The sequence below is a fragment of the Rhinolophus ferrumequinum genome, chromosome X (genome assembly GCF_004115265.2).
Source record: "Rhinolophus ferrumequinum isolate MPI-CBG mRhiFer1 chromosome X, mRhiFer1_v1.p, whole genome shotgun sequence".
Classification (NCBI taxonomy): domain Eukaryota; kingdom Metazoa; phylum Chordata; class Mammalia; order Chiroptera; family Rhinolophidae; genus Rhinolophus; species Rhinolophus ferrumequinum.
Genome location: NC_046284.1, coordinates 101,577,266 through 101,591,932, shown reverse-complemented (window position 1 = coordinate 101,591,932; position 14,667 = coordinate 101,577,266). Strand labels below are relative to the sequence as shown.

At 39.4% G+C, this 14,667-nt stretch overlaps 1 protein-coding gene across 12 annotated transcripts in view; it reads right to left on the bottom strand.

Annotated features, from left to right (window-relative positions):
- Nucleotides 1-6,788: 6,788 nt before the first annotated feature.
- Nucleotides 6,789-14,667, bottom strand: part of DMD (dystrophin) — a 2,143,628-nt gene continuing 2,135,749 nt past the window's right edge. For 7 of the 12 annotated variants that reach the window (XM_033109718.1, XM_033109713.1, XM_033109726.1 and 4 more), the window contains one exon: nucleotides 6,789-8,346. In XM_033109718.1, the coding sequence (XP_032965609.1) occupies nucleotides 8,249-8,346 (98 nt within the window). In that variant the 3' untranslated portion in view covers nucleotides 6,789-8,248. Of the gene's footprint in view, nucleotides 8,347-13,380; nucleotides 13,413-14,667 lie in introns of all 12 variants that reach the window. The other 5 variants (XM_033109734.1, XM_033109736.1, XM_033109738.1 and 2 more) reach the window with 1 other exon arrangement.

The window sequence follows — 14,667 nt, the reverse complement described above, 5'->3', positions numbered from 1 at the left end:
TCCTTTTTTCCACATCCTCACCAACACTTGTTATTTCTTGTCTTTTTGATAATAGCTATTCTGACAGGTGTGAGGTGATATCTCGTTGTGGTTTAGATTTGCATTCCCTGATGATTAGTGATGTTGAACACCTTTTCATGTACCTGTTGGCCATCTGTATGGTTTTTTTTTGAAAAATGTTTACTCAGATGTTCTGCACATTTTATTAATAAAATTGGATTTTTAAAATTTAGTTGTATGAGTTATTTATGTATTTTGGATATTTACCCTTTATCAGAGATATAATTTTCAAATAGTTTCACCCATGCCATAGGTTGCCTTTTCATTTTCTTAATGGTTCTTTTGCTCTACAGAAGCTTTTTAGTTTGATGTAGTCACACTTGTTTATTTTTGCTTTTATTGCCTTTGCTTTTGGTGTTAAATGAAAAAAAAGAAAATCATTGCTGACACTGATATCAAGGAGTTTACTCCCTGTGTTTTCTTCTAGGAGTTTTATGGTTTCAGGTCTTACATTCAAGTCTGTACTCCATTTTGAGGTGATTTTTGTGTATGGTGTCAGATAATGGTCTGGTTTCATTCTTCTGCATGTGGCTGTCCAGTTTTCCCAATACCATTACTGAACAGACTATCGTTTCCCCATTAGTTGACAATATAGTGTGGCTTTATTTCTGGGCTTTTTTTTCTGCTTTATTGATCTATGTGTCTAATTTTATGTTGATATCATACTGTTTTGATTACTATAGCTTTGTATTATAATACAGTTTGAAATCGGAAAGCATGATACCTCCAGCTTTGTTCTTCTTTCTCAACATTGCTTTGACTAGTTGGGGTCTTTTGTGGTTCCATGCAGATTTTAGGATTGTTCTATTTCTGTAGAAACTGCCATTGGAATTTTGATAGGGAGTGTATTGAATCTGTTTTGTTTGTTCATTTATTTGTTTTTTTAGAGTCCACATATCCACATGCTTTGGATAATATGGACATTTTAACAACATTATTTCTTCCAGTCCATGAGCACGAAATATCTTTCCATTTATTTGTGTCTTCTTCAATTTCTTTCATTTATGTGTTACAGTTTTCAGTGTACAGGTGTTTCACCACCTTAGTTGAATTTATTCTTGTATAAAAGATGAACCTTATTGTTCAACTGTGCCCAGCTCTGAGTTGTCTCTTCAACCGTTAGTGATTGTCTAAGCCAGGGGTGTCCAAACTTTTTTCAACGTTTTTTACCAAGGACCATATGCAGTAAAATACACAAACAGCCGGGCCACTCACTCGAGGTGAAGTACGTATTGCCTCACCTGGTTTATTTAAGTAAACTAAATATATTTTTGGAATTTGCTGCGGGCCAATAGAAAAATGGATTGCGGGCTGCAGTTGGCCTGCGGGCCGCAGTTTGGACACCCCTGGTCTAAGCAGTCTTCTTTATTCTCAGTGGTTTCCAGTAGTTGAGAATATGCCAAGATCTGTCAGTGTCCCAAAGGGAAGCATCTCAGCACCTAGAAGCAGGGAGGTTGGAAGCTGGACCCTCTCTATCAGGGGAAGACTGGGAGATGGGCATTTCTGACTGCTGTCTCTGCATTGTGCACTGGGGGGATAGCTGGTTAAAAACTGTTCCTCTGTTTGTTACAGTCCTGCAGGACGCACAAATGTAACCATGACTGGCCACCAGAGTCAGGTGATCAAGGGGCATTCCTTGGTCAGCAGCTGCATGAGCTCCTCCCTGGGAGATATAAGGAAATGAGGCAGAGGGAGGGCACGAAAATGTTGTCTGCCATCCTCTGGGGTCTCTGGGGAGTATTGCAATCGGCACCTAGATGTGTGTTAAATTAGAAGTCTGCCCCTCCAGTCGCAACTATTAAGATAAGCAAATATGGCTCCGGCAAGGAAAGACTGGGTGTTGCTGCCTGTGTGTTGTGCCCTGGAAGGTTAGCCAGGGTGAGTGTGCATGAGCCCTTCGAGAAGTGTCTCATAGTTCACTACAGCCTTGTGTCTCATGGACGCAAGCCATGTGGGCTTTCAAAGCTAGAGGTTTTCAGGGCCCAGGTCTCTGGTGGAAGTCTTAAAAGTTGGGGTGCCAGAGGTGGGGTCCAAACCCTTCACTCCTCAGGGGGAACCTGAGGGTTGTGAGTTATTTCCTGGTTGAGTGTTGCCATGCCAGGGGTAAGGTTTATGTTGACATTGCGTCTCAGCCTCTCCTACCCACTTCAATGTGTGTTTTCTTGTTTGCCCATAAGGGCAGGAGTCACTCAACTAGTTTCTGGATTTCTTTCAGAAGGAGTTGTTCTGTATGGAACTGTAGATTCAGTATGTCTGTGGGAGGAGGTTAGTTCAGGAGCCTCCTATGTTGTCATCTTGAGCTGGAACTCTCAGAAAGTAACTTCTTATTTTTTTACAAGTCATCTATATTATACATATAAAAATAATAAGATTTGTAAGTTGAACCCAAAGGTTTAAGAATAATTATGTTTTAAAGTATACATACCAAGTGGAGAAACTTGGAGACACCACCTTCACCAAGTCATCAAAGTTAACATCACCAAGAATGGGACAGACCATCATTATGTTGCTCTGGCTTTGATGTGCTGAGGACACATCATTGCTTGTATCATATTCCTGCCCAAAACACATACCGTGAATCTAATCATGAGGACACATCAAACCCAAATTGAGGCATGTTCTACAAAGTAACTGACTTATACTCGTAAAAAATGTCAAAGGCCTTTGAAGACAGAGAAGAGCAGAGAAAATTCCAGATCAAAGGAGATTAAAGAGACATGACTAAATGTCACGAGATCGTGAATTAGATCCTAGACCAAACCAGGGAAACACATATAATTTTACAAAATGTTATTGCACAATTAACGTTTAAGTATGGGTTGTGGGGTGGATCCTTTTGTATAATGTTAAATTGATTTTGATAATGGCGATGTGGTTATGCAAGAGACTGTCGTAGTTCTTAGGAAATATACATGAAGTGTTTAAGTGTCAAAGGGCTCAATGTCTGAAAGTCACTCTCAAGATAGTTCAGGAAGAAAATAGACTGATGAGAGGGAGAAGGAGAGGGGCAAAATATAAACAATTGTTGAATCCGGGTAAAGGATATATGGGGGTTCTTTGTACTGTTCTTGCAACTTTTCTGTAAGTTTGAGCTATTTCAAACTAAAAAGTTAGAGAAGAGCTAAACATTTATCCTGAATATATATGTGTGATAGATGTATACACACATGTATATATGTACATATGTATAGAACGTAAGCCTCAAGTTACTGTACATTTTTTCTGTACATGAAAGCCACTCTAAGTCATCCACAAACTTCGCACACTCACACAGTCTTGTTTATTATGGAGTGTATGGCACGTTGCTGTTCTCAGCTGCTCTCGTGTTGTCAAGTAAGTCCATGAGATCCCAGCATTCTGCAGTCCACGCTGCAATGGAGAATGTGTTTGTGGTTCCCACTCTAGTGGCTTTGCAACTGTGCGAAAGAATTCAATAATGTCCTTCCTACATTAATTTGAGGGCAGTCTTTGCAAGCGCGCCAGTGCTTGCCTTTGTATTCATTCCACCGTCAGAGCATTACCAATGCAGGGAAATCCCATCGCGGTTTCACAGAACTCATCCATTAGTCTTGATGCTTTCTCCCAAACACACATTTTGCTTGCTGGTGCACAATCTGCGCCAGCTTGATCTGTTTTCATTTTTCACTGAAATAATTCCCTCCCCTCCAGCCTGTGCCAGGTGTGGAATGGAAAGCCAAATGCCCTCCTCAGACTCATTCACACAGTTTTCTTAGTCATGGTGAAGTGTTAAAAATTCCTCAGTTCCCTAGTTGAGTGCCATCCAAACAGCCAATCTGTTGTTTCAAACAAGGGCAGGTTTGGGGAATGGCAGGAGGGCCAAATGATGGATTCATTTAAATAGGATGAAAATTAGTCTTGGTATATGTGACTTCAAGGGCAATCTTTCAATGTAATAGTCACTTCGGTTGGCCTCATCACCCCACCCTCAAAAACTTAACAAGTGATTCGTGTCAGAGATGCCACACTCACTGAACATCATTCTTCATGAGCTTGACGATCTGTTATTTCCAGAATCACTAGAACAGGCTGTAGCTAGTGGACTTTTATAATCTTTTTGGATTCCTAGCATCTGAACCCTGCTGGGAACTCCTCACCATGAGTCTTGGTGGGAGGCAAAGACAGCCTCTTCCTAGAGCGGACATGGCTATTCCATTTCCCAGCCTCCTTTGCAGCTAGGGCAGAAGCATCCTCCCCAGAACCAGTTCTATGGCATCCTTGTAGGTGAGACTGCTACTACTAGACTCCCCCTTACGTCTGGTACCATTAACAATAGAAGTGATATACAATTTTTCTCTTTTATGTATTTAATTGTTCAATTACAGTTGACATTCAATATTTTATCTTCATTTCAGGTGTACAGCACAGTGGTTAGGCATTTATGTAATTTATGCAGTGATCCCTCTGATTAGTCTAGTACCTGCCTGGCACTACACCTAGTTATTACCGTATTATTGATTATATTCCCTGTGCTGTACTTTACATCCCCATGCTTATTTTGTAACTACCAATTTGTACTTCTTAATCCCTTCATTTTTTTCGCCCAGTCCCTCAAACCCCCTCCCATCTGGTAACCATCAGTTTGTTCTCTGTATCTATGAGTCTCTTCCTGTTTTTTGTTTATACTGTTCTTTAGATCCCACATGTAAGTGATACCATATGGTATTTGTCTTTTCTCTTATTTCACTTGGTGTAATACCCTCTAGGTTCATCCATGTTGTCGCAGATACACTATGACAATTGCTGCACGAAAAATGATCTCCCAAGCTACAAGTGCTTGCCACCTTTGACCCAGAAATCTCACTTCTAGGAATGTGTACCACAGATACTATCTTTTCACACAAGTGAAATACTGAAATGAGAGATGTGATATTGTCATAGAAAAAGGTTGAAAACAACCCACATATCCCACCAAAGGGGACTGCTTAAATAATATCCCACAGGCATACACTGGAACATGATGCAGCTATAAAAAAAATGATACAATGGAGTGTTACTCAGCCATGAAGAGTGAAATCTTGCCATTTGTGACAACATGGATGGACGTAGAGGGAATTAGGCTAAGTGATATAAGTCAGAGAAAGACAAATACCATATGTCGTCACTTACATGTGGAATCTAAAAAACAAAACATAAACAGACTCATAGAGAACAAACTGAGGTTGCCAGATGGGAGGGGGTTTGGAGGGGATGGGTGAAAAAGGGATTAAGATGTACAAATAATTGCCAGTAACAAAAGGCACAGGGATGTAAAGCATAAGGAATAGAGTCAACAATATTGTAATAACTATGGTGCCAGGTGGGTACTAGACTTATCAGGGTGATCACTTCATAAGGCACATATAAATCTCTAATCACTGTGCTGTACACCATAAAATACAATATTGTATGTCAACTGTAATTGAAGAACAAAAAATTATTAAAAAATGAGAAAGCATTTTATATATTGAAATGGAAAAATCCATTTCAATATAAGAATGGATCTCTTGAGTCTTTTTTTAAGTTTTAAAAAACAAGGCATATATTTAGATGCACAGAAGGCTATCTTCTATGTAATAAAAGGAAAACACAGGAACATATGTTTGTAATTGTTTATGTAATAAAGATACTTTGGAAGGACACCTAAGAAATAATATTTACTCATAGGGCAGTGAAGATGATGTGGGAATAGGATGTTGAGGCCTTTTCACTGTTTGCCTTTCTAGATTTTTCAACCATATGAATCACCTATTAAAATAAAAAGAATACTGCAATCAACTTTTTTTGTAACATAACTGCGTGCTTTATTGAGATACACAGTAAAGCAGTAATATAATACAATAGTAAGGCATATATTTGGTGAAGTCTGATATGTTGTGAAAATGCAGTAAAACTGAAGTTTAAAAAAATAATTAGTAAATGTTACAGTGTTGGTGTTAAAACACAATATATTATGATACTCAAGTAAGAACCCAGTACCTGAAAACAATGACATAACATGCCATGTGATGTTTATGCTTCAGTTACATTGATTATGATTTACAGTTTTAATACTCGGTGGTTATAAAGAACACAAAATAATGTCCAAATTATGCTTAAAACGTAGCAATAAAGCTCTCGATTTTTATTCATATATTTTGACAGACTCACTCCAGAACTAATGTCTAAAAGATAAAACAAAAGATTAAAACAAAATTATGCACTCTACTTATCTGATTTTAGAATGAAACTTAAACTTCTTAGTAGGAAGTAAAGGAACCCCTTGTTTTAAATCGTGGTTCAAAAAAAAGTCCTCAAAGAAAAAGTCCAGAGTCACATAAAGGAAGAAATGCAAGACTGAAACCAAATCTTCATGTAATTTGTTACCTTAGAGCTCTGGGTTTTCTTTTGGAAATTAAAAAAGGGAAAAGAAAATGGAGGAAAATGTTCACACAATGGACAAGTGGTGAAGCTGTGAAATCAGGTGTGCACAATTATTAGGAACACCCCAAAACCAAAGTGAGGTAGAAATAGCATGAGAAGCCATGTTTGATGTTAATTATCATTAATAAAATAATGGACAAAACCCACTCTCCAAAAGTTAATTACACTTGATGTAAGAGGTAACAGATTTGCAAAACAATAGGTCACATAGTGATTTCTATTGAATGATTTTTAAAAATCACACTAATAAGATGAAATGAAAGAGTAAAGCTTTTTCCTACCAGTTAGTCCTCTTGAGTTTTTCTCCCTTTTTTTGAACAGTTTGTTTGTTCACACACTTAACCTGCCTAATCCACCACAAAGGGTTTGGAGTACCTTTTGGAACATTTGAATCAATTTGCATTCCCACTTACAAACCTGTGTGGAATTACTTGTAGAGAAATGTAAAGGAGGGAAGCAGAGTTCATGAAATTCTGGGTGGATATTTAACAGTATCACAGTGTGGTGGGGCTGTCTTACATTTCCCAAGGGTTGTTTGAAATGAAGTCTTGTGGCATTTTAAAAACTCACTGTGATGGGGGAAAAAATCTTAAAAAAACAAAGAAAAACCAAGACACCCAACTTCTGTTTGACTGTGAGAAGAGGGAAGAATCATTTCATTGTAATTATAAAGATCTCTATGGTTATGAACATTCACCCAATCCTTTGGCCATTCAAGAGTGGCCTACTCCCTCAGAGGCCTCCTCGTCTCTGGGAGTTACAATCCCTTCTGATGCTCTGACTGCCACTGAAGCATCATTCAATCTAAATCGTGGCATGGCTGACAGCAGGAAGCTCAGTATATCAACCAATGGATTATTGTGACATAATAAGTCCTGTGTACTCATTCATATGTTCCTTTTGAAAAAATTCGATACTCTACTTGTCAGTGGAAACTTTAAAGAAACATCTGGAGCCTGAGACAATGTTTTAGTATGGTAGTTTCCCTCTGGCTCCAGGCTCCAGGGAAAAGTCATTCCAGACCAAGCGGGTAAGCCTGGATGACCAGAAGCAATTTCTTTCCAATAGCAAGTGTCAGGAACACTTGAACAAGAAATTGAAAAGGTCTCTTTAAATTTATATTTATCTATATACCTATAGTATCTACATACTTATAGACATATAGATGTATAACATGAAAACCCACAGCTAGTTCCACTCAGTCAACAAGTCCAAAAAGAGCAATGTGAAGTCATTTGGTGGTGTTAGAGGAAGTCCTATCTTTAATATGCAAGAAAAGAAAAGCCATGAATTTCATGTGGATATCACTCTAAAAGGATGCAAAACAATGCGCTGCCTCAAAGTGTGTGTGTGTGTGTGTGTGTGTGTGTGTGTGTGTGTGTGTGTGTGTTTGTTTTTAGGGGTTTTTATAAACAACTTTTTTTTTTTTATAAAGCACACTTTAGTTTACAATCTTTCTTTATAACTGTTATAAATTTTTAAACAACCCAAAATGCGTTCCATATAAAGAAATGGCAAGTTATTTAGCTATCAAGATTTTACATGTAGTTTTTCTTATAACTTTTTTTTGTACAATTGCATAGACGTGTAAAACCTGCCATTGTTAACAAAACAATAACAGACTTAGAAACTACTGAAATCTACAGTATAGTACCACTACCCTTCACAAAAATATAGATTTTTTTTTTCTTGTAAACTCTTACTGTCTAATCCTCTTTGTTGTATGAATATTATAAAAACCATGCGGGAATCAGGAGTTGTAAAACATTTATTCTGCTCCTTCTTCATCTGTCATGACGGAAACTAAGGACTCCATTGCTCGGCCCAAATCATCTGCCAAGTGGAAAAGGCTTCCTACATTGTGTCCTGGAAAACAAGGAGAAAGAAAAACTTCACACAAGGTGCAGGTATCATCCCCCTGCCTTTTTGCCATCTGGGAAACCATTCCCCATTTCTTGGTGAGGACAACACAGAAGCTGCACCGAGGGGAGACGCAACAGGGTTTGGTTTTCCCCAGTTTCCAGGAAGGAGCGAAGCCTTGTTAATGAAGCCGTTCCACATTGTTAGTATCCGCTCACTACTGGCTCAGGCTATTGGTGTCATTTAAATGGGAAAACGTCCAAGACTGCACTCGTCTTCCCAATGTCAATATAGATGAAAAGGATTCCATGGATAACCACAAGATTCCCGGCATCACAGGAATACTTCATGATGGGATCACCTTTCCACCTTGTTGCCGGAGATTATTTGCTTTGTACTCGGAATAACATTTTTTACTATCAAAAAGCCATCACCATAACGATCACCGCCACCACTGCCACTCTAATTGCCATCGTGGTTATCACCATGACTACCATCACCACGACACGAAACCTTCCTTTCAAGGTTCTTTCATGCTGTTGGCTCACTTCTCAGGCTCTGGTGGAGGTGACTACAGTAGTACCTCGGTTTTCGAACGTCTCCGTTGACGAACATTTCGGTTTACGAACATGTAAACCTGGAAATCAATGCTTCGGTTTTCGAACACGCCTCGGAAGTCGAACATGTCACGCGGCTTCCGCTGAGTGTAAGGTCCCGAGGCCTCGCTGTCGGCTGTTTTCGAACGTTTCAGAACTCGAACGGTCTTCTGGAACAGATTACATTCGAAAACCGAGGTACCACTGTATTTGCCTTCTGCTTTTACTTTGGTTGGAAAATAAATTCCTCAATGGACCTTTTGGTACCCTATTAACATTTGAATAAGGAAGCTTGAGAATAAAAAGCACTTTTCATTCCAAATTACTCTAGAGCCTAATTATAATATGACCCACACGTGTAGCATGGATTTGGGTATCCTGCGAGTCCATTTTTGATCTCCTTCCTAAATGAGGGTTAACTATCAGAAAAGCCTTTTAATAATAACGTGACGTGACCTAGCATTAATCCCCCAGCCTGGAGCACAAAAGCAGGCCAACGTCCTGGGTACTTTGTGGCAAAATTCAGATCTAGTGGGAGATAACTAGAAACGCACTGTATGACTCTGCCTTTTCATATACGTCCCATATTTTTATATGACTAATTTTAATTCTTGGACATTAGTAAATCATTCCACTATTCAAGTACTGCCTATGGAACTAAAAATGCTTTAGTAGGCTATTACTACCTTGCCATGAATCAACTTTACAGATTCCCATAATCACAGTTAAAGTCCCAATAAAAATTAAAGGTAGACTAGGGCAGGTATTCTGTTCTAATATTTATTTCAAGAGACATATCGTTTTTATATATATGAGAGAGCGGATCTGAAGAGGATTCACAAGCAGGCACTTAAACAGTGATGGCACCAGATCCAATTAAGACTTATTAAAAGTTGAATGACATTCAGCCATTTATATTAAGGTGACCAAGTTTGTAAATCTCTTTCAGCTTTATTAGTGCAGAGAATGTCAGGGAGTACTAATTATGTTTTTAAAAAGCACTTTGGATTTGGGTTGAGACTGCAAATATAGAAACTTTTAACAGAGGATGTGTGCCAGTTGTGTGGCAGCCGTCAGTGGAAGTGAGGGTTTGGTTTTCCTAACCATAAAAACTGTAGGAAGACATAGTGGGTCCTTTGCTGCTCCTTACAGCTACGAGCACAAATATGTAACTGCTGCCATCAGGTTACAGGGCTTCCCTTGTATCTGTATATGACTGCCCAGCTCCCCTGGGAAAGCTGCACAATTATTCATGACTGACTGAAAATGGATGGACTAGCTGCACATTTTTAATTACTTGCAATCTCAATAGCAATTAATGAGGCCAGTAAAAACAAAACCCAAGACTCTTACCACCTGATACCTGAATATAATTCCAACTATTTGTCATTACCCACATCTGACTACAGTATAGTTCACGCGGTAGTTAGGAAATGTATTACAAAACATAAAATGGGGAAGAACTCATTTTTCCCCACCATGGGCTTACTGATAATAATCAAAACGTGTCTATTTTAGTTAGACTGTGTGCTAGGGCATGTGGAATGCAGTTCTAAAGATAATAAAGTCAATGGATTTACAGATTACAGCAGGTCCTCGGATAATATCGTTTCGTTATAATGTTGATGAGATGCCATAGGAACCTAACTCTTGTTAATATCAATTAACCTATAGTAAAAGTGGTCTCGTTATGTCGGTTCACTTCAAGTCTCAGAACTTATCGACAACGTTAAATGAGGACTTACTGTATATAATCAAGTGGGGCTGCTACTCCTTGAAATGGTGTCCAGTTACTACTTGAATGGAAAACTCTTGAGTCTCTCAAGAGGCATATGTGCTAGGGGTATCTGCTATTTAAAAAGTTACCAGGTAAAACAGAGGTTCATTACTCTTACTATACCACACACACTCCCACAAAATGTTAGGTGGCCTTTAGCCTGTTTAGGCTGTTCATGTTCACAAACGACCTCACGGCTGTCCCTATGCTAGAAAAATGAATGTTCAATCACCATATCTCTATTATGCAAAGCTTTGCTTGCTTTATTTACAATTACCTGTTTCACCAGAATAATGCTTCCGGTATTTTTCATGGAGGTTTTCATTAGAGCCAGAAAGAAAATTCTATCTCTGACAAAATACTGCCCCAAAGAATCATATACCTCAACCCGCTGCAGGCATAAAACTGCACTGTGATATGGGGACAGAAAATAGCTTTGTACTCTGATTCTGCTGTCCATGTGTAAGACAGAACATTACTGAGGTCCTTCATTTTACGTGACAGACGTTCCTAAAGTCAAAATTAAAATCTTATACTACGAGTGCAAGAGGCATTGAAAAGAAGGCAGGGTTTAGGCACCTGCAATCAGTTTCAGGCACGAGTTGACGAAGATATGCACCTATAGAAAGCATTCATTTAATCCATTCTTCAGCAATGATTGTTGAACACAAAGGCACCACGCATTGAGCATTAGGGCACTTGTATGTTTTTGCAAGTTGGCATCAACTGCAACACGCATTTAGTGTCACATGCCACCACTGCCTGAGGGAACTGTTTTCTGCAGTGATTGGAACTGGGACTCACTGGCAGTGATCCAAGACCTCAATAGCAATCTGGCCCTGTATTTTTTAAAAAATACAATTCTCAAATAAATGGTGAGCATTTAATTGGCCAGAGCCAAGCCAGAATATTGCAGTGAAATTTGCTTATCTTCTCTATAATTTAACCTTTGGAAAAAAATATCTGGTCTACTATACATTTGGGGTATTTTCACAGCATGAAAAAATATCACTATTATTTTGATTCTCTGGCTTTCTGGAAACTTACCTGACTATAATACATCTCAGGTCATAGAGTTTCTAAATGCCTATATGACTTCAATGATATGTGCTCATCTTTTCTAAAATTCGTTCATGAGAGAAACACGTTCAGGGTGGGCAAAACTATGGTGCAACTTTTTACAAGTTAAAATACATTTTAAGGGGCACTTACCATAACAATGAACCCAAGAAGTCTCACATAAGAAGTACACGAGCCAGGCAAACCGTCAGGAGCATTCAATGCTTCAACGATTCGGGTTTCCTCAGTGTCTCCTCCCAGCCTACCCCTCCCTGCCTGGGACCCCACTGCCCCACGCCTTGGAAGGGAGCGCTGGTGTAGACATAACACACTTGAAGGATCATTCAATTCATTAGACTTGCATGGCATGGTGTTGGCAGAATTTCCAGTAGGACTCCTGATGTTTAAATGAATCTATGGCTACTCTTGTCCATTCTGTAGCTAAGGACCCAGAACCTTCTCATTAAGGACTCTCCACCCGTCCAACCTGTGTCCCAGATTAGTACATGCTATTGCCGCTCAGGAGAGAGCTTTCCTCCTTGCGTCCTTCGCACTAAACTCTTGGTAAGGACAATCTTTTTTACTTTGGGATGTCACTTAACACTTTGTCATCCAATAGTGATTTGATTAGGTAATTCAAAGTTCAGACAATACTGATGGTAGAAGTATGAAGCAGCTTTCACTGGCACACCCTGAACCACATTCGGTTATAATGCTGTACCTTCCCCTTTTAACCCACAAGGAAGCATTCAAAAAACCCCTCAAGACTCCAACATTCAATTTTCTTCCCTAATGGGTTCATGTTCTATCTGGCTTCAAATGCCAAATTTAAAAATGCATCCTCTAACGGGCATGTTGAGATGATGTAAGCCTTTCAAACCATTTTATAAACTGGCAGTAAAGCCTAAGAGTTAAGAATGGGGCGCTGGAGCCAGACTGCCCAGATTCAAATCCTCTGTCACCTTGGACACACGGCTGCCCCTTTCACTGACTGAGTTTCCTCATCTGTAAAATGGGGTTAATAAGAATACCTACCTCAGGTCATGAAGATTACATAATGAAAAAGACGGCAAGTACTTAGAACAGTGCTTGGCACACAGTAAGTGCTCCAAAAATATTAGCTAACGTGGGGAAAGAAAGAGTGTAGAAACCAGGGAAAAAGAAAACAAAATGAAATGAAGTCATCCCACAAAAATAAAAACCAAGGGCCCTGGCGCAAAATGCTAGGGTCCTTGAAGTGGAAAGAAGCTTTATGACTCATCAATTATGTTCAAGGCTAAATTTATTTTGAAGATTTTGTTTGGGTTGTAAATGGCAACAGATGATGAACTGCAGGATTCCAACCCAGGGACTACAAAGGGTTGCCATTTTAAAGAGATTCCTGCTCCCCCAACCCTTGGTCCTGTCGTCATGGTGATGACAATGGCAGTGAACATTTGAGGAATGTTCCTTATGAGCTGCAAGTGGAGAGATGACTACTGTCCTTACATGATGACACGTGTAATACATACATGCGCGTGCACGCACACAATTCTCACACAAACGCCAAACATAGAAAGCAGGATGAGACAGACAGAAGCCATGGCTGTGAGCCTGAATCTCACTAACCTCTCTCATTGGCTTCCCAGGGGTATTTCTTCCTTTAATAATAGAGAGAGGAAGAGGCAGAGATATCAGAAAGGAAAAAAAAAATCATGCATATAAATACAGTTTCATACCAATTTGCTTCTTTTACCAAACAAATGTTGAGATGACAATTCATTTATTCCCTTCTGAAAAAAGAAAAAAAGAAAAAAGAAAAACAGAAACAAAAATAACCCAAAAGACACATCTAATCAAATAACTTTAACATACACTTAAATCAGTGTAAACAGATAACATGATCCAGGAGACATTACTCATTGAATCCATGGAGATTACGTGGTAAAACTGGATGAAAGCTGGCACAGCATAGAAATCTGACAAATCGAACATTGTTTTCAAGGGCAACTGTAGAATCTCAAGCTTAACGTCCCCCAATCTGAGAAACTCTTCACTCTGGACTTGACAATCAACACACCAAAACATAAACAGCAGTTGCCTCTGTGTGCCAAAAGTGTGCACCCCAAATGCAAGGTAGAACGTCACAGAGTCTAGACTCTATCCTCTTGGAAGAATTTGTTCTATCTGGTAGAAGCTGAGTATGCCCACGATGGGATTGGGGGCATTTGAGGAAAGAGAAAGAAAAAAAGGGGGGAGGAGAGAAGTCCTACTCGTGGGCAAGCCCCAGGGCCAGATCCAGGAAGAAGCCTTCAACTTTCTCCTAGCAATTCAACAGGTACAGGTATCAGGAGCCTTGAGAGTCAATGGCCAAAGATCCACGGGCCTTTGCTTTATGGCACCCTGCATCTGTATGCATGTGCTCATTCTTGAAAAGCAGGTTCCAATGAGGACTTTTTAATAATATTTATAATTGGACAGAAAATCATGGCTCTCTGGCCATACTTAGCATGCCCTGGCCATTCAATTTTCTTTTGTCTCCTGGGTCTTCCAAATGAAAGTTTGGTTTTCAAACTTTGACTTTCACAATGGGACATTTCCTAAAACCACCTTCTATGAAATCCCAGTGTTTAGAGCCCATCAAAGCAGAACTGTGAGAGAGGCTGTACACCATCACCGCCCACCGCCACCAACACCACCATGCGCAGGGGCTCCAAGAAAACGAAAACTCCTTGAAACCATTTGAGAACTACTAGTCGAGAGTGAGGAAGTATGGAGCTGTATTATTCCAACAGAAATCTTTCAAAACTCAAGTTTAGGGTCAAAACTTCTAGTGTACATTTAAAGGTTCTTTAAGTGTGGCTTTTCCTTCCTCTCCAATTTTCCTAAGTGAGTCTGAAATCTCTTAGGAGTACG